Genomic DNA, 23,975 nt, shown 5'->3' with positions numbered 1-23,975 from the left:
CGGCCAACGCTCTGCAGGGACACAATACAGACCTCCTAAAGCCCATGGAAGACCCATGCAGCCCAAGGAACACACAGAGAAGTAGGAAGTTTAGTTTTGCTTGGTGGTGGATAACACCGAGGCAGTTTGTCCTAAGCACCAAGAGATGAAATACTCAGTGTGTATCCACTCTGGATGATGAATAAGAATAGCATTGTGGTATCAGAGATGGAGGCAAATCATAAGAGACTCTTAACTCAAGGAAACAGAGAGTTGCTGGAGGGGTGGGGGGATGGGATAACTGGGTGATGGGCATTAAGGAGGGCACGTAATGGAATGAGCGCTGGGTGCTATATGCAACTGATGAATCACTAAATTCTATACCTGAAACTAGTAATGCACCATATGTTAACTATCTTGTATAATAACAATAAAAAAGAAGAGCTTAGTGGTATCATGTCAAGACCCCCAGTCTCAAGAAGAATTACAGAGAATTGGACCATTCCTTTGGGTAGTCTGATGGTTGGTGTCAATCCCAGTTGACATGATATAAAAAGGAAAAGCTGATTGACCCTCTTCTCCCCAGGTACTTTGCCTCCCTAACTAAACTGCAAAAAACACTTCAGGAAACATTCCCCTTAGAAAGTCTGCTATCACAGCAGCTAGCAGATGGCTTTCCCTGTCAATTCCTGACTGACACATGGGGAGTAAAGTTCCAATAAACTTGAAAATCCAGAAACTGAGTTTTAATTCCTCTTCTTTCTGCTAATTAGCTATGTGATCTGGGACGAGCTATTAACTTAAACCTCAGGCCTTTTTTCTCAAAGGGAAAGGATTTTGCTAAAAGAATCCCCAAGCTCCTTTCCTTCTTTGGAATTTGGTGATTCACAGGCAATTGATAATCTCTCAAATTCTTATTTTCAAAACAAATATAATCAAATGTCTAATCCCATATATTTGAGGTTCTGATCAGCACACAGAATGTAATTCCAGAATGTAATTCTGTAGGAATTTGTTCTGTTCTATAGAAATATAAATAAATGGTTGCTAGCTCTTACCGAGGATTTCAAAATTGAGTTGTAAATGTAAATATTTTACCAAAAAAAAAAATGGCATGAGATATTCCTAAATTAAACTTTCTATAGTTTAACAGGCAAAGTGGCAATGGCATATGAACGGGTATATCTTCAGCCAACAGAAAGGAGTTGGGACTTCTATTTGCTCTTAGAGAAACGTTGCTGCTTTTAATTCTTTAATAATCATAACTAAGCTCAAATTCAGTACTTGTCCTGGCCAGACAGAAATATGGATCTCTCCTGTGTTTAGCTGGTGAAAACTAGAGAGTCTGATAGGTATAAGCAAATAGGAGCCTGGACCTGAACTATTCATTTGAGCCTCATCATACTTTTACTGCTGAGTTTTGTTTTTGTAAGAACTTGCTTCTACTCAGGGTAAGTTACTATAGGGACACCCCGGACAGCAGGATGATAAAGTAGAAACAGGACAAAACCCACAGAAGACTTGGGTGCAGGGCCTGGTTGTGCCATTGAATGATGCTAGAAAAGCCACTCATCATTTCTGTGTCTACAAAATGAGGATAGTAATAGTTCCCTGTTGACCTTGCAGGGTTGCTAAGAGTCTTCAATGATGCTTCAATATAGATGGCTTTGCAATTTGGAAAGGTCTCTACTAACAGAAACCTATAGGATGATCATCCCCCTGCTGGCAAACCATTATGGTTTAGAGCCGAGACCAAGAGCCCAGTGACTGGGGTCCCAGCCCAAATATTTTACCAGCTTCTATGTTCTGCACTAGCTACCTAACTTCTCAGTTGATTCATTTGTAAAATGAGATTAAGACTAGTATCTCCCTCATCAGATTGATCTGAGCATTAAATGAGAAAACATAAGATGCTTAACAAAGCTTCCGCCACATGTACAAGTGCTTAATTAATGCTAACAGTTATTATTTTCTACCAGGGTGTTTTAAGAAAACAGATTGCCTTTAAAACGAGACCCATCACAGATATTAGAGGAGAGCATAGATCATTGTTGCTGTTTTTGTTGTCAGGGAATCCTACATAATTCCTACTCATCTGCATATGGGACAGTGGTTTTTCACAGCAGTGAGGGAGGAGGATTCTGAAAAAAGAGGCCACCTTGGATCAGGCCATCCTCATGTTTTGATCACTAGCTACAGGGACACATAGCTGCTGGCATGATTCAAAAGTTAATGAGAGTTTCTTTAAAGTCAACAGTATTTCCTGCCTCACCACAAAGCTTCTGAGAAGCAGACAGCCTATTCATTCACTGCCTTCTTTTTTTTTTTTCTTTTTTTTTTCTAATGCCTGGACTTTTAGGAAGTGAAACTAGGGGGGTGATTAAAGCAAATAGGCAAATCGATGAAGGGTATTTCTCAAGAGTGCCAGAGAGATGTTACCTGGAGACTGTCTTTTCATGTGTATAAACTTTCCAGGCAACTCCATATGGAGCCAGGCTCCTCTGTGATTTATCTGTTGGACAGTGGGTGGCCAAGGGGCACCGTAGGCAAACAGTTATCCAGCTCGATAATTAGGGAGGGAAAAGGCAAACACAAACACACCCAGGTTGACATTCAAAACAAAGTGGAGATTTAACCACGGATGGCTCGCTATACCACCCTAGTTCTTGTCTGCCAATCTGCCAGGAGAAAACCACGAGCCAAGAAAAGAAGCACCGTCAGTAATTTATCAGTACAGTGAATGAAAAAAGCATGATGCTGGGTAGAAATGGGAAGGTCTGAACTGGGGACCCAGCTTTGTGTTTAAATGATGCCTTGATTTTCGTTAAGTGTTTGTCTTTGGTGTCCTCACTCGTGAAATGAGGCAGAATCTGGGCAAGGTCTTCACTAAGTACCTCCCACCTCTAAAGGGCTTAGACTTTCCAATTTTTTTTTTGTCTTTTTCATTCATTCATTAATGCACATATTTATGTATATATTCAAAAGATTGTAAACCTAACTATAGATGAGGTACTGACAAGTTGACAACCAAATTGCAGCACAGCTGGCCTATCACAAGGGAAGAAACAACATTTGGTATTGATCCTTCTCAATTCCTAAGAAGTCAGTGTGATTCCAACTTCTATTTTCTAAGTAACACATACATTGCTTTTCTATCAAGGAAAAAAAATAAGCCAGATCTTGTTTCCATATATCTTCCGAAGAAATCAAATGTAGTCAAATACTCTTTTATCATCTAATTACTTAGCTTAGCATTTATCTCATTTTATCCTCTCCCTTCTGAGCTCCCCCTTGCCCGTTACCCACTCCATCCCACCCTCACTTCCATGGCTACTACTGTTTGGTTCTTTCTCATTGTTTTAATTCAACTCAGCTCAACTAATCAAATTCAGTTCTCATTCATGGGACCTTTCTTAGTACAAGGAACTTCCATGATGCAAGGATTATCTTCATCAATCAAGTAAGGTGGGGGGGACACATATGTAAAATAAGAAACATCAAGATAAAAATGTGTTTGGAGAAAGAGAGGCAGTGAAGCTGAATCAGAGAGGCCACAGAGCTCTGGTTAAGCCAAGGGGGACATCCTGTTATACCACCTACCCCTCATCTTTTCCAGGTTATCAAGAGGTCTAACCTCTAAATGGGAGGGCCTTGTCATCCTTATCTCCCATTTGTATGTAAATATAAAAGAAATCCAAAGACTTTGATATAATCTGCCGGTTACTGTTATCTGGAAGCTCTGTGATATTTTTATTTTTATTTTTTATTTTTATTTTTATTTATTCATGAGAGGCACAGAGAGGCAGAGACATAGGTAGAGGGAGAAGCAGGCTCCCCATGGGGAGCCCGATGCAGGACTCAATCCCAAGACCCCGAGATCATGCCCTGAGCCAAAGGCAGATGCTCAACCACTGAGCCACCCAAACATCCTTTTTTATCTATATTGTGATGAAAAAGCATTGTCGGTGAAGTCTGAGACGTAAGCCTTTGCTATGTGATGCATCATTGGGCCAGTTTTTTAAACTCTTGGAGCTACAGTTGTCTCAACTATAAAATGAGGACAACAAGTCTATCACGGAGCTGTCCTGAGGGCAAAACCAGGTATCAGCTGTATGTACCTTTCCCCTAGTATCTCCACACTCCATGAGCTTCCCTAACTCTCTCCACACTGAAGGTGAATTCTGGGCAGAGTGGCCACGGCCCTCTCTGGAAAGTTGTTTATATGTCATCTTTCACTTTAGTTGGTTTCAGTATGGTAATCATCTCAACATTACTGAGTTATAAGACAGATATATGGACAAGTTCTCCCCATTCCTTATTTTAGCTTCCAACCCTATTACTGGTCTAAAAAAAAAAAGAAAGAAAGAAAACCTCTTTGAAAACTAAATAAGATTGGCCTCATTCTCACAAATAGAAATGAACACAAATCTCTGTAACCGGAAGGTACCATATCCACACCACTACAGAATCACTCATGGCCACAAGAGCCACAAGAGGCTGGAAATGTGTCCCAGTCTGGTTTAAATTCTCTTCTTCCTCCCCTTTTCCATTTCTGTCTGCTTATCCCCGCCCCCCCGCCCATTTTCTCCCTTTCCCTTTTGAATGTCAAAAATGTCCATCAGTATCCAGTGAATTTCCTTTCTAGCAGACCCCATTTTCGTGGACAATACCCACCAATTCCAGGAATCTGGGAAGAGAACCCGTAGTGTTGGGTGGTTAGACAGATGGAAAGCTCTCACAGCTTTGAGTCTGTCCTGACCCGCAAAACAAAATCTAATATGTATATATTCACTTGTATCACCATGAAGCCATATGTTTGTTGGCTTAATTCTTTAGAAAAAGAATCCATAAAACTCCATTATAATCTGTCAGAAATCATTACAGAACCAGCTTGGACAGATGTGACTTCAGTACACTGAAGCCCACTGCTTGATGCCAATATACATTAAATCCAAAGAAGAGCACTGTGCTGCTTGATTTGGATATCCTGGATTAATACACAGTGCAGCTTATTGGGGACACCTATTTTGCATTCTTCCACAACTGAAATGACCAATTTGAGGGAAGAGGATGTATCCTACTGAGCAATCGCTAGTCGGACAGCTTCTAACAAAGCTGTACAGTTAAAGCAATCCTGTCTTAAGCTTTTGTCCACCTCCAGGACCTCCAAACTTCACCAGAGATGCAAGAGGACGGCTTTTGTCAGTGGTCAATAGAGAGTGTGAAATAGACACTCTGACATCGCCGTCCCCAGGAGAACAGATATGCAGTGTTGTGGTGCGGGCGACACCTCCCTGGCAGCTCTCTGGTTTCTTGTGTGCTCGGAGAACACACCCCGCAGAGTGCATTCATCACAATAGCCCATGTGTGACCTTTCGAAAAGTCCTTGAAAACAGTGAAACAGGAGTCTTAGTTGAAATCTGGAATCCATTCCAGTCTTACACAGGAAGAAAATTAGGCATAGAACAACAAAGCCCATAGTTCAGAGAAAACCTGGGGAGGCTCTGGCTGACATTAAAATCATGGAAGATTTTTTTTTTCTCTATTACTTTGTATTTTGTAAAAGCTTTTCATCTGAGCAGCCCCAAAGCTGCTAGAAAATACCGTATGGTTAGTTGATCGCAATAACTGGTTTCTCCTGTGAATAAAGCAAGTGGAATAAGAATAGAAATGCTGAGTAATGCATTAAAAGCCGATTACTAAACACTTTCCCAGGCTAAGAAGTAAATGCTGTTTCTCCAAAAAGTCAGTGGCCAGTACCATCATTTTCCCCTTTGGAATAACTGATTGCCAGTAATAGTGTCAGGGGTGGGAGCCTGTGACAGAGAGACTAACTATGCTCTCTAAGCCCTAACTCCATGATAAGAGTTCATTAGCCCAGACATCATGGATCTGGAAATATTCATCCATCCACTCAGAGCATGAATCAGCAGAGTAGTGTGCTTGCTCAGTAAATTTAACTCGACAAACATTTGTGGGGTAACACTATTTTATAGGTACAGACCATCTTCCTTTTGTCTCCAGCTGATATTATTCATAGTAATTGGCCATATCATATGTTTTTATTTCATACCTATAAATAAATAATTATAACCTGTACTCCCTTTGGAAGCATTCTCTCTCTTTGCCAGTAAGAAGAGAGGGTTAGGACATTTCTGAGTCAAGTGGTGGCATATAATCCAGTGAAAATCAATTGGCAGGGAAATTTGGTTTGGAACTATGTGTAAAAATCCACCTAAAGTTTGTCTGGGAGGTCTCCCTAGAGGGATACAGACCCCGAACCAAACAAGATGATTCAGAAATAACTCAGCTGGGGGAGTAGCATCTGATGCTCAGATGAATAACTTAATTTTGTTTTTTTCTTAAGTACCTTCACAGTTCATTTTTTATTTTCCTTAAAAAAATTTTTTTTAAAAAAGTAAATGGCATTACTCTGGTCTCCAAAACAGATGCCAGTTTGAACTTTACTCTGCCAGCAAGTATTTGGTTTGGCTCTGCAGGGCTTGAGTTGAAAAAATATTTGCCGATTCCAAAAAGATTTAACGAGCTTTGCTGAAGATGCCGGTGCCATCTGGCATGTCACAGGGACTGTGGCACAGCAAAGAGAACTCTCTTAACCACAGATTTTATTTGCCCAAGGTAGCCAACACTGGGAATTCAGGCGCTTCCTTGAATCAAGGAGCTGAAAGACACATGAGTAAAATTTCCAAGAGAAAGTGACCAAAGCAGACATCAAAAAAACTTGCTGCCATTGAAATTGAAGTCACTGGGGTTTGGTGGCTAATTTTCAGAGCTGTCGAGAACATCCTCATACCAGCCATTAGACACGGTCCCCAATGCTGTCTGTCAGGAAACCAAATAAATCTCCGACTTGTGGCAAAGCTACCCTTATCCAATATCAGATACTAACAGTGTATTTTGTTGCCATCTGATACCTTATACTAATTGTCAGAATTTAACTACATGAAAACCGAGCAGTCTACTTCAAGTATCTTTACTAAATACAGCCAGCAACTTTACTTTGTATTGCAGAGATGGACATGCATTGCTTTTATTAATATTTAACAGAATATAATGTATCAATCTCTCAATATGACTGGAAAGACTGAGCTTACTGCACATAAATCTTCTACGTTACGAGTCCGTGAAGGTTGTCACCTGAAATCACGTATTTCAGTAAGAGGCGCAGTTACCCTACATGAAAGCAAGGCTGTGATCCTTTGAATTAACATCACATCTGACAACTATAACAAAACATGAAAAATATTTCTGTGCTAGTGTGTGCTTCAGAATCACGTGTCTGTTCTCACGGATATGGGGGACAGGAAGTGTGGCACTGAAATTGTGACCACCTTGAAGAAGAGGAACTCTGGATGGTTTTTGTTAATCTTACCTTAGGGGGAAATTAACTCCTACTTGTGTGTATCCCACCGCAACTCCTATGGATCTCCCTAAACTTCTAAACATCCCTTTCATGAAGGCTGATCCAATGCTTGTTACATGGTCATCTGATGCCAAGGTTCAATAGCAAACACCCTCAAAGGGAGAGCCAAGTTCTGTACTGCCTTTCCACAGAAGAGCTATTCACCAAAAACGATGACGACGGAGCCATCTACCTGCCTTAACTGAAATTTGGAAGTCAGAGTAGAAATCCAAAGAAAAAGTCATGAAATAACAAAAGGATGGTTATAACTGTTAGTTACCATTTTGGCTTCTGAATGCATTGGCTGGACCTGGGGAGAAGCACAGGGGTTGCTGAGATTTGGACCTTGCATTCCCAAGAGGCTGGAGTTCACTGACATTTGTCTCTCCATCTAAGAGAAAGAAAAGCAAGAGTCAGAGTCTCAGAAAAGCAGTCTGGGTCACAGACAAAGCTGCATTTCTCTTTCAAGTGGGTCATTTAGAATTTCTTTGAATAACTCTGGAGAAAGACTATGGTTTGAGGAAGGGCAAGTAAGACACTTCTGAGCCTTGAACTCTAGGACATCAAAGAATTAATCTAAAGCCGTGCCTGCTATAGGAGATGTCCCATGCCAGCGAGAACCGTGTTGTCATGGTACATTTACAAACACGAGTATGGAATATTTCCACTTCTGCAAACACTCCAACTGCCACTAGTCATGCTTCTTTTTATAAATGTAAAGAGTAATGTATGCACAGAAAAATGCTGGGAGGATATATACCAAATGGTTATCTCAGGTTATCCATGGCTTTTTTTTTCCCTCCCTCAGTTTTATACAACAACATGAATCATTTTACCAATAAGGAAAACATTAAATTAATTTAAAAAAGGAATGCTCTTGAATATCTGGGTCTCCTTGCCATTGTAACTTATAAACACAATCACGATGTCCAAGAGGTATTTGAGCTGCTGCCCTTGGCACATCTCTTCTTCCCTGTTAACCTCATCAGGACACCATACAGCAGCAGATTTTGGCCTCATGGCAGGGCCAGGCCTTTGAGTGGGTGAAGAGAGCAGGTGAGGGTACTGTGCGGCACATGATGGACATTGTCCTGCTGGCCTGCCACGGCGTCTAGAATTAACATCGTTCAAATACTTGCACAGGTTCTGGCATTTTTGTCTCCAGGGTGTCCCTGTTAATAAGTAAATACAGTAAAACCTCTCTTTTAGCCAGGGGAGGGTAGATCTGATTGATACTGTCTATTCAGTAGAAATTTAGCCTGTTTCAAAGAACAAAAATAAAGTGAGTATACTTAATACTAAATTGCACAGAAGACTCGCCTCAAGAGGAAAAAAATAGATTCTTTGGTGCAAAAGTTGTTCCCCTTGCCAAAGGAAGGAAGGGAGAAGAGTGTTAGCCTGGGCAGTCTGGGGAAACACAGAGGTTTTTGTCACTGGAGCTCTTCCAAGAGTGCAGGCCAGGAACCTCCCTGGCAAGAATTGAGAGTGAAAGCCCAGGTAAATGCCCCGTTAGGGTCCCCACTGCTGTCGGGTTCCATCCCTGCTGGGTCCGTCCCAAGTGCGGGGCTGCAATTATGACATTAATGTGTGGGTGAGCAGAGATGCTCAATAAGTGACATGAGTGATGGGTGGACAGTCCTTGTCTCAGCAAAGCCCCCTCAGCTGTACCTTAGCATATCAGTTATTGGACAGTGTATGGTGGTGTGACACTGCTTCACAAGGGGCTATTTGATGAAGAATTTTCTATACATTCCAGAGCAAGCCAGCAAAAACTTCTGGAGCCTTATCAATTCAGTAAAATAAAACCTTCCCTCTCCTAGACCCCCTGAGTCTCCACATAGCCTAGGTATTTTATTTTGTATGACTATTTTGGAAATTCTGGTAAAATACGCGTGTCATAAAATTTACCATTGTAACTATGTTTAAGCGAACAGTTCAGTGCTATGCAGTACACTCATGTACTCTAATTGTTAAGTCTTGACAGCTGCTCCTCAAAACGCTTAGAGCTTATAACTCCCACTTCCAGAGGCAGCGAGATGGAAGAGTCAGAAAGGCCTTTGACTGTTTATTCCAACTGGTCACCTGCTCCTAGAGAGAAATCAGGCCCAAATGAGCTTTTGCTTTCAGTTTCCTGAAAGAAGGTCACTGAGAAGTACAAATGCTTATCTGGAAGTTTCACGTTGCTCTCCATCATGTACTACAAAGGACGAGCAGCTTACTTGCTCTCCTCGAGATCCATAATCAGCCATGCTTCCCACTTTGTGGAAGAGTTACAGTCTGTGACTACTCCTACTCCATGACTCACAAATTCACCAGAATGTTGAAAACAGGCTGATTTCTCTATTTTAAAACATCACATTTTTCCATCTTAGTGATTATAAGGGGTTAGCAAGAGCCTCTGCAAGACAACTATTTGGTGCTTATACTGACAAGGTCCTGCTGCAAGAGTGTGTTTTGGGGAGGTGCCTGGAATCAAGGAGTCAGAAGATGGGAGTGGCTTTGCTGAATACGAAGCAGCATTTAGCACTGCAGGTAAAACATCCAGGTAAAGGATTCACTTTTTCTTGAGCATTTCCTTTCCCTCTGAAACAAATCAGAGAAAGGAAGCTAAAATCTCAACAGTTCACTGAGCTTTTGTAATTACGATGAGTGTTTGTATTCCCAAATTATGTCAACATTTGACTGAGGATAGGAAATCATAGCACCGTGAGATCCTGTCTTGTTGTTCATCACATCGCCAGTGTCCAGGACAGTACTTGGCTCATAGCAGGTGCTCAGCAAAAGCTTGTGGAATGAATAAACACATCATTTTGCTGCAGACCTGGGACCTTGTGAAATGTCAGCATGCACTACAAATCAGCTAAGAATATTCCCTCTATAAAAATAAGATCATATTTTACATACTATTTTGTAACTGCATTTTTACCTTGATAATGTATGGTGGTCATATGACAGGAGTATGTGTTTTTATTTTAATTAATAACAACTTAAATTTATTATTTATTTATTTATTTATTTATTTATTTATTTTTAAAGATTTTATTTATTTATTCATGAGAGACACAGAGAAAGGCAGAGACACAGGCAGAGAGAGAAGCAGGCTCCATGGCCCGACATGGGACTCGATCCCCAAATCTGGATCACACCCTGAGCCAAAGGCAGACGCTCAACCGCTGAGCCACCCAGGAATCCCGTATTTTCTTTAAAAAAGAATATTACCTCCACTTATAGACATATCTTTTATGCCAGGAGCATCATGGTTTCTCAAGGCAGGAACTCTATGAGAAGACTGGGCTTAAAAATGCCAAAATCTTAGCACAGGAGCAGGGAACTCAATAACAATGGGGAGAAGGCCTAGATTTCTGGGACCAGGGGCTCTTAGGGTATCTCTTTTTTAGATATTTTATAATAGTCTTCATTAGTTAGATTCCTGTCACTCTAAACCAAGGTTTCTCAAGCTCAGCACTGTTGACATCTGGGGCCCAAATAATTAGTTTTTTTGTGGGGGCTGTCCTGTCATTGTAAAATATTTAACAGGATCTCTGATCTCTACCCACAGATGTCAGTAGCACTCTTCCCTCAATTGTGACAATCAACAGTATTTCCAGATGGTGCCCAACATCCCCTGGGGGAGAAAATAGCCCCACGTTGAGACTCAGTGCTCTAGACTAATGCTGTTGTCATGGCGGCTGTACCTATCAGTGGCATGGGTTTGGGAACTCCTGGGGGGTTGGCCTCCCAGACTTGCTGTCTACATTGGTTCTTGATCATGTACCTCATCCTTTACTTCTATTGTGAAGCATCAATAGGAGGTCAAGTTGTACAATGAGATGATATGGTGGAAACCAGTGCCAGATACTTATTCTCTGGGCCCTCTCAGCCCATGTCCCACCTTTGTCCCTGGAAATGGTACAATCAAATGGAAAAAAAAAAAAAAGAAGAAGAAGGTCACCAAAGTGGTATTTTTCTGGATAGTGGAGAAAATTTATGAAAGGAAAGTAATTTTGGACAAGAGTGATTCATAGCGTAAGGGAGGACAGCTTATGGTGGGAGTTTTCATGCAGCTGGCTGGGTTGAATAATACCTGGGATAGTGACATTGGGGGTGCTGTTGTACCTCATCTAAAGATATTTCAAGTGAGCCATGCAGGTAAAATGTGTCAACTCTTTGGTTCCTTCTGGCCTGATTTTGCAAAGACTGTTTCTAGCTGGGACAATTCAATATTTATAGTAGGCAGGTCCTTTTTTTTGAACTTGGGCTTCCAAGCCCTTGTCCACACCTGCCTCCATTCAGATAAATCAGCAAACTGCTCAAGCTTCAAAAATCTGAGCTGCTCAGTGTGAACAGAATTGGGGATCGTCACAGCTGTGTGGCATTAGACAGCTTCCATCAACTTCTTACTCTTCAGCTTTTCATCTGTAAAATGAGCGTGGCAATAATTACTGTAATCCCATTCCCACAGGACCCCAATGAGAGCAACATGAAGTGACAAATGTAGATAATTCCTCAAAATGCAAAAATGTTCCAGTCAGGCCTTGTTGATACTGTTGTGGGAGAGTTTTCATTGCATTGTCCTCTCACATCTAGGGCTTTGGGGGAACTCCTGTGGCCCTAGGAACAATGACACCAGCCATGCTCCATGAAGCACAAGGCCAGGGAGGATGAAGCAGCACAGGGAGGGAATCCTGTATCAGGAGAGCAAGGTTTGTTCTGGAACACTCTGGATGTCCCTTCTAGGCTAATGTGTAGTTTTCAGAAGGGGGTCATATCATATAATGATTAGAGTGTAGACTCTTGAGTCATACCACCTGGATTTAAATCCTTCCACTTCATCACCTAATAACTGAGACCTTAGCCAAGCTACTCAGCATCCTGTGCCTCAAGTTCCTCATCTGTAAAATGGGGTTAATAACAGTGCTTCCCTCACAGGTCTGTTGTGACAGTAAAAGCAGAGAATGTACGTATCATGCAGTGGTTGACAGAGTGGACTCTGGGGTCAGAACTCCTGGGTTCAGAACTCAGCTATGCTGCTTCTCAGCCAAGAAAGCTACGTGCTATACCTTCCTCATGCAAACAATGGTGGTAGAAATAGTACGTGCCTGACAGGATGGTTTCATGTGTTGCTGAAGTGCTTACAGAAGGACCAGCACATGGTAAGTATGCAGTAAATGTTGGGAGCATGATGACTCGAACATGATATGCAGGAATACGTATTAGTGGGTATTGTGCACCGTCATTATTACTTTTATTCTTCTAACTGTTACTGAGTCCTGGCAAGACCACTCCCCAGTAAGTTAAGGACACTCTGTACATAGCTATACAGACTTTGGGCTAGTCCTAAAACACTATATCCTTGAACAAATTCTACTCCCTGAGTATGGCAAGCTCACTTGTCACCAGCAGGAGGATGGGGCCAGGCCTCCCTAAGGAAGCACTGAAGGGCAGGAAAGCCAGTGAGATGCCTAGCGACAGACAACCAGGCACTCTCAGCAGACCAGTACACAGCTCAACTCTTCATCCAGAAGAAGCCACTTTCTTTCCAGCTTAGATCTCAGCTTTTTCTTTACTGCTTTCAAAAGAGCAAGGCTCATTGGAAGTGAAAAGCACTTACTGGCATCAGGACTGCAGAAGATCCCGGCATCGTAGGGTTGGGCAGGGTCCCAGGCATGGAGGCTGGCATGGGCTGTCTCTGTCTGTTGTGGAGATGTAGCAGAGAAGATAGAGAGCCTGGGACAGGCCTGGCAACACACAGAAAAAAGCAAACATTATTCCCCATGCCTTGGGGCAGGGGATTCATGGCCTGTTTCCCCGTGTCCAGAACCAGAGGGAACAACACCATTACATGAGCAACAGATCAGATCCTCTGATGGGAACCACATAATTGAGGATATTAGGGAAATAATAACAAATAAAACACAAGCCTGGCTTCCTCTGCTGCTTCCTAGTTAATACATCAAATTCCACTTCATTTCCTGACCTCTGTTATCTAACTCATATTCAATAGTCAACAAGTCAGTAAATCTCCTACAACCCCTGCCTCTTAGGGAAGGGGCTTGGGGGTGAAATCCTTTACTCAGGATTCTCTGCCCTTTGGAGGATCTTAGACCCTGAGATCTGAGTATGTTTTTTTTTTTTTTTTTTTTTTTTTTATCCACACTCTCCTATGTCTCTGCCTGGAAGCCCTCCTGGCTTTATTCTGAATACACTTCTCACTGTCTAGATTTGTATAGCCAACTCAATTCATGAATTCCCGATAGAAATCTGTTTTGACTTTTTCATAGTTCTCCACTGTGGGTAGAAAAAAAAAAAAAAAAAAAAAGCAAAACAAAACAAAGCCAGGACATAGACCAAAGCAGCAGGAATGAGGTTCATGCCACTGCAGCCAGCCCTTCTCAGGCAAGTCCAGAGCCCAGCCCCCAATTACCAATTCCTCATTTTATAATAACTAGAGGTGTTAGGCTGTTTGACAGAAACTGATTTTGGCCTGACCTGTAGAACTTGGGTAAGCATTCCTCAGGGGAGTACATAGTTTGAGCTTTTGCTTCAATTTGCCAGAGGGGGGAAAAATTTAGGACTTTAAATTGATTTAATGAGCCAGGGAATGTGTGGCTGAGGGAAAAAGGAAATTATTTGTGTTTATGAAAAATGGCAAATAAGTGACCTCCTCAGCTAAATTCTCAATCTGCTGATGCTTTTGCTCTAGGGAGCCGTATAAATGTCAAACCACTAAATTAAAGATCTAACAAATAAAACAAAACAAATAAATAAACAAACACCCCCGGGGACCTCTGAGTCTTCCATGTTAAACCACCTTGTCTTGAATGCCATAAAAGAAGTGACTCCTTCCAGAATTAATGCATTTTCCTTAAACAAACAAACAAAACAAAACAAACAAACACCCCCCCCCCCCCCCCACAATTCCCTCATGCTAAGTGCTGGGTAATGGTTGCAGACAGAGATGTGCTACATGGGCCAATGCCTTCCTATGCTTCAGGGAAGGACAGTCCCATCCAAAGTAGCACGAGAAGCCTCTTCTTTGGCTGACTTAGTGAGAAGCAGGAGACTGAAACAGGGAGATCAGTGCCAACGTGCTCTTCTTTTGCATTGTTGTTGAAATCCCAAAGATTAGGTTTCCTATTGTCTTTTCCTAACAGCTCCTTTGGGTAGAGCTAGCTGTCACAAGCTCATGCATCTTGGAAGAATGAATCATCAATTAGTCAATACTTAGATGTTTAGGAAGATATATAAATGAAAATACAAAATAATATAAAACCCTTACACAGACTCTGTGCAGATGTACACAAATGACACCCTGCTTTATTGATGGAATGTGTGTGTGTGAATCGTTACATGAACAGGCCAAGGTAAGCAGCCTGTAACAATAAAATGAGTGTTTTCAGAAAAGCAAATGAGTGTTATGGGTATTTCTTGACATGTGCCCTGGGGACCTCCAGAGTATAGATTAACAATAGGATTAGTAGGGTCTTCAAAGAAAGGTCCTTCACTTTTTAGAGTTGTAGGAAACTGCTAGTTCCAATTGCTGCAAAGTTCTATAGTATGTTGTACCTTCACTGGGTCTTAAAGCCTACCTCATCCAGAGGCAGACAGCTCTAGTCAGATAGGTCCAAATGTGGCTCTGTCAACAGACAAGGACAGGAATCTGAACTGCCCTGTTTTACAATGAAAAAGATTCACTGAGCCCATCTCTACAGAGAGTTGTTAATCACCTAGCCATCTACTCGTCTATCCAGATAGATGTACAAACATACATCTTATCCATGCATGCATATAATATACATACATCTAAACACACATACATACAACCCTCTACCATGTATGTGTTTTTCCCAATTACCAGGAGGAATGCTTTGGGGAAAGATAGGGACCAGCAAAAAAAGACAACAGAAAACATTTATAATGATGATTGGTCATACCATCCTCGTAAATAAACAAAGGGCAGCATATTATCATCATTTACATTTTGTTTCCAACAGGACATATTAGGATAATCTTGGTGATCAGTTTCTATTGATGAATCATTTTTAAAAAAGAAATCAATTAAACAATGCTTATGTGAATGGAGATGCAAAAGTAATTAAATTTAAAATGAGTTTTCATTCTTCACACAACTACAGTAAACTCCCAGTTGGATAGAGTAGCTGGGGAATGGTATGCTTCATTTAATCAATGTTCTTATTAGGTCAGTTACTTCAACACCATGCATAGATGTACCAGATTTTTAAATATCAAGCATTCCTTCTTTAATTAAGAAAGCTTTTCAAGGTACTGAGTTCCCTTGGAATTATAATAATTGCCTAATGACAGCAATCAAACCAATTAGCAATATATACTTGAAAGAGAAATGGCTATTTGAGAACTCTGCATCTTTGGATTTTGAATAATTTTGAATTATTGTTTAACACAAATTCTGTATTTTATTCATTTATTTACTTTTTAGAGAGAAAGAAAGCACATGTACACATACACATGCAGGCAGGTGGGAGGGGCAGAGGGAGACAGAGAGAATTAAGCAGGCCCCACATACACCTGACATGGGGCTTTATCTCATGACCTGAGCCAAAATCAAGAGTCAGATGCTTAACCGATTGAGCCACCCAGGCACCTCTGCACAGATTCTTTTTTTTTTTTTTTAATTTTTATTTATTTATCATAGTCACACACAGAGAGAGAGAGAGGCAGAGACATAGGCAGAGGGAGAAGCAGGCTCCATGCACCGGGAGCCCGACGTGGGATTCGATCCCAGGTGTCCAGGATCGCGCCCTGGGCCAAAGGCAGGCGCCAAACTGCTGCGCCACCCAGGGATCCCCTGTATATCTTTTTTCAAGTGTAAAACTACAAAAACTGAAAGAAAAAAGAAAATCTACTCCTACCTATCACTGGGTATACAAAGGGCTAGCTAGATTGAAGTAATTATGTAGCTTGGCCCAATAAATAATCATTTGTCCAGCATATTCTGATCCCTGAAGCAAGAGGGGTATCGGAATAATTACATTAATTATCTAATTCCCTTTGTGTATATAGAAATAATTATTAACATATTGCACTCGCTTGAAACTTTTTATATTGCACTTATACAGTTTCATATTTTTCAAAATATTTTCACTTTCACGTGACTTGAAACAATGCCATGTGCTTGGTAGGTCAGATTACCCCCATTTTACTTGGAGTAAGCTGAACTCAGAAACATTTAAATGTGCCCAAGGTCATATGGGTCATGAAAAGAAGCAGGGCTCATATTCAACTTGCAACACAGGGCTTCCCCCCATCACACCTTGATGGCTCCCATAACTAAGTTATTATTGATTTTTTTATACTAAAATAAATTCACAGTCTATTTCCTTTGATATTCACACTGCTCCCCTGGACTTTGCAATGAAGTAGTAAAATTAGGCAGTATTGCTAACACGAGAAGTCACTCATCCATGTGAAATTATGTTTTCTTCCTTTAAAAAAAACAAAAACAAAAACAAAAAACTTCCCAAACAACACTCTGAAAATCAGAGGGCAAATCGCAGCAAAGTTGTGAAAACAAAGACCCAACAGTCTTTCTCCAGTGCAGGCTTGTTGCCATGAGCTAATAACTCCAGACTTTGAGCAAGCCGAGCCTCCTTTTTAATAACCATATGCCTCTAGGTAAAGTATTTCTACTAAAAATTATTGAGGCATGGAACAAGGTAAGATGTGTGAGCTCATGTTGGATTGTTCAATTACTAAACTGAGTCCCGTAGCATTAAGAGTTTTCCAACTTGACAGATTATTCCTCTTTATACACTTGTATAAACATACTGCTTACGGCTGAAATCTATGTAAGCTTTTCTTTCAATTAAAATGTCAAGGATGACAGACTGTGTTTTCAGTGTCCTTAACAGAATGAAAGGTACCACAGCAAGCGATTTCATGTCCTCATTTTTACCCCCAAAGGATGTTTTCCAGTCTAGGGGTGTCTGAAAAGCAAGCGCTATGTCTGCTGATCTTTACCCGTGGATAAGCCCAACTATCTTTAAGTAGCTAGGGGCCAGTGCTTTTGTTTGGAAGGTCTCACAAGGGTCACTGCAGACTGCTCCCCTTTCCCAGGTCTTCAAAAGAACCATGGCACCCCGGGATTGCCTATTTAACTCAGGACAGACAAATCCGCCAGGTATGTGGTTAGGCAAAGAGAAGAAGCAAGCAGTGAAAAAAAATTAGGTCAAAGAATCGGAAGATCAATGTTAGCGTCAAAATCCAACCATAGACATCTAAGAAATTGTGTGCAGGCAATAAATAACAACAAAAGTATTTGGAAGGACTTTGTATGAGAAGAATAATATGAAAAGCTTCAAAGCAATAAAATGGAAAGAAGAGTGGGCAGGGAGCAGAAGATCCAGATGCCACTGCCATTAGAGTTTCTGACTCGGGGGAGAGACTTTCTTCACTTTGGGCTCTCCATTTCGTCATCTGTTTAATGAATGGATCAGACTATAGGCCATCTGGAAATGCCCTGGAGCTCTAAAATTCAGATTCTAGAACTTGCAAATGAGATGCTCTTAATCTCATGAGACTCTATGTTCTATTATGATTAGGGTATTCTTCATGGCTCACTGATGAATCCACAGTGCTTCACCCAGCACCTGCACCATAGTAGCTGGTCAGTGTCTGTACTGAATGGAACGGAGTCAGTATGGTACTTAGTTCTTAATGTCAAAAATACATTTGAATTATGAATAAACTGCAAATAGAAAATGTCTCTAAAAAGAAAGAGAAGGACCTCAAGGACTTAATATATCCCAGGGGGTACACACCTTTTCCTCATTTACATGTAACATAATTTCATACACAGGCTAGAGAAAGAGTATTACTCACTACATTGTATTTATTTATAAAAAGAAATGTGCTTTTCTTTTTTCCACCTTCTTAAATGCAGTATTGTGGCCTAACGTGGCAAACAAGTTTCTGTCTAGGATGGGGAAGCTGAAGAACTAAAGAGGGGAATACAAACTCTTAAATCTTAAGAGAAGGCTGTTTGTAATGAGAAATGCTTATTTTATCATTCTTCTCCTAAGTGTAATTTAAAAATTCCTATTTTTGTAAAGAAAGCAAATTGCAGGATAACCAAGTAGAATGTGAAATGGAAAGATGACATAGTTAATTTCTTCCATGGGTAATAATTACATTGTAAAATGAATGGGGTAGTGAAGAATGTAGGCTCAGAAGATGATCTGCCTAGGTTGGAATCTCAGCTCTGTCAGTCACTAGCTGTGTGACCTTGGGCAAGTTACTTGGCCTCTCTGTGCCTCAGTTTTCTCAATTATAAGATGGGACAACAGAGATATTTATGCCATGGCCTTAAGTGAGTTACTACATATTAAATACAGTTGACCCTTAAACAATGCAGGTATTAGGAACCCCGACTCCCTGTGCAGTCAAAAGTCCATGTGTAACTTTGAGCCTCCCCCAAATTAACTACTATAGGCTACTGTTGACTGGGAGCCTTAGTGATAACATGAACTATATATATATATATATATATGCAATGTTCTTGTAGTAAAGTAAGCTAGAGAAAAGAAGATGTTAAGAAAATCATAAGAAGAGATCTACATTTACAGTACCGTACTGTACTTATTGAAAAAAAAAAAACATATGGGACGCCTGGGTGGCTCAGTGGTTGAGCATCTGCCTTCAGTTTAGGGCGTGATCCCGGGTCCTAAGATCGAGTCCTGCATCGGGCTCCCTGCAGGGATCCTGCTTCTCCCTCTGCCTATGTCTCTGCCTCTCTCTCTCTCTCTTTCTCTTAGTACCTCTCATGAATGAATAAATAAAATCTTAAAAAAAAAATAAAACAGAAAAACATCCACAAATAAGTGGACCTGTGCAGTTCAAACCTGTGCTGTTCAAGGGTCAACTATATATTGAATATGCTCAGTAAAATTAGCTGTTATTGTTATTATTCTTCTGGAACACAGACCAAACAACAGATTAAGCACAATACTTCAATCAAGGAACTGGGGCTTAAGGCTGGGATCTTAAAGGTAATACCAGTCCTTAGCTTTAATTAAAGAACCACAGCATAACCAAATGCCTATGAAAATGTCCCATACTTCCTGCATACATAAGATATTTCTTTAAAAATCCATCAACTTTAGATTCCCAAACCCTTCTGCGGAGGCAAATGGACTCCTCTCACCCGCAATTTTACAGAATTTCAAAATGATTCACACTATTTCTCAGAAAGGATCTTTGAAAATATTTCCTCAAAATGGAACCAAACTAGTTCCCCAGAGATCAGTTCTCAGTATCTTGTTTTTCCTGAAAACAATGACAAAAATCCAACAGAAGCAATAATTGGGAAAACAAGACAGTTATCTGGCCCATATTTTAAGAGACATCATATTACCCGTATCTTTTTTTTTTTGAATGAGCTCATGCTTTGCACCAAGTCTCACTGCCAAGTTCCTAAAGTTGGGTGGCAAATACAATATTTCCCCTTTTAAGAAATGAGGAATTTGAGACAAAGGGTTAGAAATGTTTAGCCTTAGAAAAGGCACCAAAATATCAGCAGAATTCAATTAAAATATGTATTTTCCATGTCAATGCTTCCTTAAGCTCAAGGGAGGACCTCTGGTAAGATCTGGAAACTCCCTGCATGAAAGGTATCCCTCACTCCTCCATCCCAATCCCCTCCACCTTTCCTTTGATGACACAATCATTTGGGTGTCTGGGAAGAAAATTTTGCTTTTATAGCTATATCCTCGCCCCCCATCCTTCCTAAAGAAGCTAGTATGACAGCCTAATGAAAAATAGTGAATTCTCTACCTCATCAGAGGTAACAGTAAGCTAGGCCCCTTGTGACAAACTTGACATGGCTCCAAGGCCATCATACTCTGTGGCCCCTCACTGCCTCCCCAGCTTATGGCCCTGGGTTCCACACCAAGCGCCATAGCTGACTTCCTTCCAGCTTCATGCAAGCACTACCTTCCTTCCTGCCATAGCCTTGAACTTGAACGTAAGTAATTCTCACCACCTTCTCTGAGCAACCACTCCAGGGTAGGACCTTCTCTGGAGTCCTCTCACCCTGCATTCTTCCCTTAGTAACATTTTATCACCATTTATTTGATCAATGAATAAATCAAAGATCAAATTAAGCATCTAATGCATTTCAGGCTCTGTACGCACTCATTTCAGAGTGGAAAACTACAGTTTGGCAAGTTAGGTCGTTTGCCTAACAATTCATTTACAAATTCAAAATTTGTGACAACATGATGAAAAACAAAATAGATGTGTTTCATGGTCTTTTGGTGTTTACAATCTCAGCTCTCCAGTTATAATTCTTCAATGATTTTGAGTGATTTTAAATGATGTCTCTATCCCTAACTAGACAATAAACTTCGTGAGAGAATAAGTCCGCTCTGTTTTTACAGATGCAGATACTTCAGAAATGTTAAGAAAGCGCATGGTACCTAGTAGGTGTTAATAGATACTTCCTGAATTAATAAGAACATAGATATCAAGGATCTCTTCGACCAGCAAAACACATTGCAAGAACAGGGTTCAATAAATTATCGTTGCTAACTAATGAGAAGAACTTAATTGATTTACAAGTCATAAGTGAAACTCCAATTTACATTAAGAGCCTAATAGGACCCATTTCTGTTCTTGAAAAGCATAAATGGTTACGCCCAAGGTAATCTGTACTTTTTAGCAGTGCCCCTTAGATTAAACTCAAGCTTTCTGATGACTCCTAGGCCCATTTGTTTTTGCGTCAATTAAATTAATTTCCATTTGAAATTATATTCTGGGCATTTCGTAAGAAAAGGCCAAGAATAATTCAGGAACACTCATCTGTCTCCAATCTATATAATGTTTTAAAAATTGGATGCCTGCCCTGCAATAAGGCTGCACTTTATAATGTTCAGAGCTCTGGGCTCAGAGGTACCAGTTACACCCACACCACGGTCAACTAAACATCTCGTTTCTGCTTTGCACTGACTTATCGATATTGACAAGAACACTTTTGTAATCATTATCACCAGGGGTGTCGGAAATTAAATTTACCACGCAAGATAAATTCAGGCCTCCTTTTTATCAATTTTGTACTACTGCCGCCTTTATTTTATAGATGTAGTATCTGATATCTTGGAAATGTAACTTCTTTTTCTTTAAATAAAAGCCTGGCTGCGAGAGAGCCAATAGTAGTCATAAAATGTAATACAGCTCACAGAGCTGCATCCTGCTGGAGCCTGCGCTGGGTTTTATAGCATATATGCTGTATCTACTCAGGCAGAGGAGATGTTTACTAGTGCTTTCAAGTGTTTTAAACAGAGAGAGCAGGAATAGAAAGGGAGATGTAAATTTATGGCCATTCTGTGAAGACTATTAAATCAATCTCTTTTTTTTTTCTTCTTCTTTAATGACTGATTTCTGCACCATTAATCTGAATTAGTCATGCAGTCAGTCTGATTCATTTAAGTTAACCCAAAACACGGTTGGATTGGTTTCTGATATACTATTGTCACACACAAAAAAAATCCGTTTTCAAAATCTGATATTTTTTCCTTGTAAAGAGCTAACGGCGCTTTTAAAAGACCCTTTATAAAAGACCCTAAATGCCTGAACAGTTTGGCTTTCGCCATGGGTCAGGCTCAAAGACATGACGAGATGGCTTTTCAATTAGCCAATAACTTCTCAGTTGCATCAATTATTCATAAAGTTACACTCAGAAAAGGCAAGTAAATGCAGATCAAAAGACATGAAATAAACGAAGATTTCAAATGCAGGCTCAAATAAATGATATACATCTGGCTGGCTGGGGAAAATTTTTTCTTTATAGAGACGTATCTCTAAGTAAAATTTCTTCCTGTTTCTGCGTTGCTAATAAGCTTCCTCCTTGCTTCATAAGGACAAATAAGGAGCCCTCTGATTATGAGCCTTGTCATTTACATGTGATTGCTGCTTGCATTCACTCACCATCAATGAATAATTCATGGAAACATTCACTAACACACTTGTCTGGATGTTCTGTAGAGGCAGAGCTGGCCGAGCTTACAAGCACCCACCTCCACCCCTAACTCTTAAGTCAGCAATTCTGTTTTGGTTTCTTCTGGGCTCACAGCTTGTCAGTTATCATATTTTAATGAGTAAGTTGTGGTGGACTCCACACCCTGTACAGTCGCCCCATACCTCTGATCCAAATACATAGCATCATTCTGCAGCTGAATGACAAAAACCTCCCAACCGCAAAAGACTTCAGCAGGAACAGAAGAGCTCTAGAAAAAGATCATCTGGACAATCTTTACTCATCCGGGAACTTTGCAAGCTCTCCCTACTAAGTCACCCCAATAATGTCTTTACCTAACCTCTTCCTGAATCTTGAAAACTTGACAGTTTTCAAGTGCCTCCCCGGGGACACCAGGTTTCTAACCCTCTCCACCCCTCCACTTGCCAGGATTATTTCAGCTCCTTAGGAGGAGGCACTAGGAACTATTAGCTCCATAGCTATACTGGCAGGAGAGGGGATGTGTCAGTGATACAGGAGGAGGGGCTTAGGCTGGCTGTGACGCAGGGCAGGGATGCAGGCGGCTGAATGCTTGATTGCTCAAGTTCTGTGCTTCTCCATAAAGTATCACAAGTGCTGAGCTGCTGAGCGGGTAACTCGTCCTCCAAGGAAACACAGGACAAGGCAAGAGGCATTGCTTCAAGGCCTAGCAAACTCCTCACTAGGTCACATCATGACAGCCAGCCGCACACTCTAGGCCATGGTTGTAATCAAATAACCAGAAACCTTAGGAGAGGGTGTGAGAGCCTTAAAGAAAAGCCCTGTCAGACAGGGCTGGACAGGATGGGGGGGGGGGGGGGGGAGAAGGGAGGGAAAGGGCACGGGGGAGGGCAGCACTTGGAGAAGGCTCCCAAGACGCACGCAGAAACACTGAGAGGCCAGAAGGGAAGACCTAAATGGAAAAGTAAAAGGAACGAGCCCCAGAGATGACGAGAGCAGGGTTCAAGTTTCCAAATTACTATATTCAGAGAATGGTGGCCGGGTCCTCTCAAAGCCAACCAAAGCAGAATAATAACTGTCATAAAACAGCAGCACATGGGATTTACGTTAGAAGAAAGAGTATCTCCCAAGAACGAATAGTGTAAAACAATTAAATGGCTTACTGAAGTTTTGGAATTTCCTCTTATTAGGCTCTTAAAAACTAGATTCGTCCCCGTCTGGCATGGTTTCTAGGGAGGAGGACCAGGAACTGGCAGGCTTCTCATAGTCCTAAATTAGGTCTATTATTTTCACTTATTCCAGTCAGAGTGGCTGACAGAAATGATAGAGATAATGCTGGCTGCCATCATTAACCAGTAAATTGAATAAAGCAGCCTTGTGTGGCTGACAAGGCATAGGCTCTGGGCCGCCTGCTGGCCCTGTCACGGCCCATGAGTGTGTGATCTGTACAAGTCGTTTAACTTCTCCGTTTTCTCATTGGCAGAAACAGGCATATACTTCGTACGTACGGTTTGAGGGTGCTTCGATGATCATATAATATTATGATGATCAGATAATATTATGTATGCGCCTGGCCCTTGGGAG

The 23,975-nt window shown here is 41.0% G+C and overlaps 1 protein-coding gene across 6 annotated transcripts in view; it reads right to left on the bottom strand.

Moving 5' to 3' along the window:
• The window catches only part of CREB5 (cAMP responsive element binding protein 5), a 405,584-nt gene that overhangs the window by 89,703 nt on the left and 291,906 nt on the right, over positions 1-23,975 (bottom strand). For all 6 annotated transcript variants that reach the window (XM_041727846.1, XM_041727845.1, XM_041727844.1 and 3 more), the window contains 2 exons: positions 13,014-13,140; positions 7,683-7,793 (listed from right to left, as the gene is read on the bottom strand). In XM_041727846.1, coding sequence (XP_041583780.1) covers positions 7,683-7,793; positions 13,014-13,140 — 238 coding nt within the window. The remainder of the gene's footprint in view (positions 1-7,682; positions 7,794-13,013; positions 13,141-23,975) is intronic.

Source organism: Vulpes lagopus, chromosome 13 (genome assembly GCF_018345385.1).
Source record: "Vulpes lagopus strain Blue_001 chromosome 13, ASM1834538v1, whole genome shotgun sequence".
Taxonomy (NCBI): domain Eukaryota; kingdom Metazoa; phylum Chordata; class Mammalia; order Carnivora; family Canidae; genus Vulpes; species Vulpes lagopus.
Note: the sequence above shows the minus strand (reverse complement) of the source record. Positions and strands in the feature narration are given on the sequence as shown.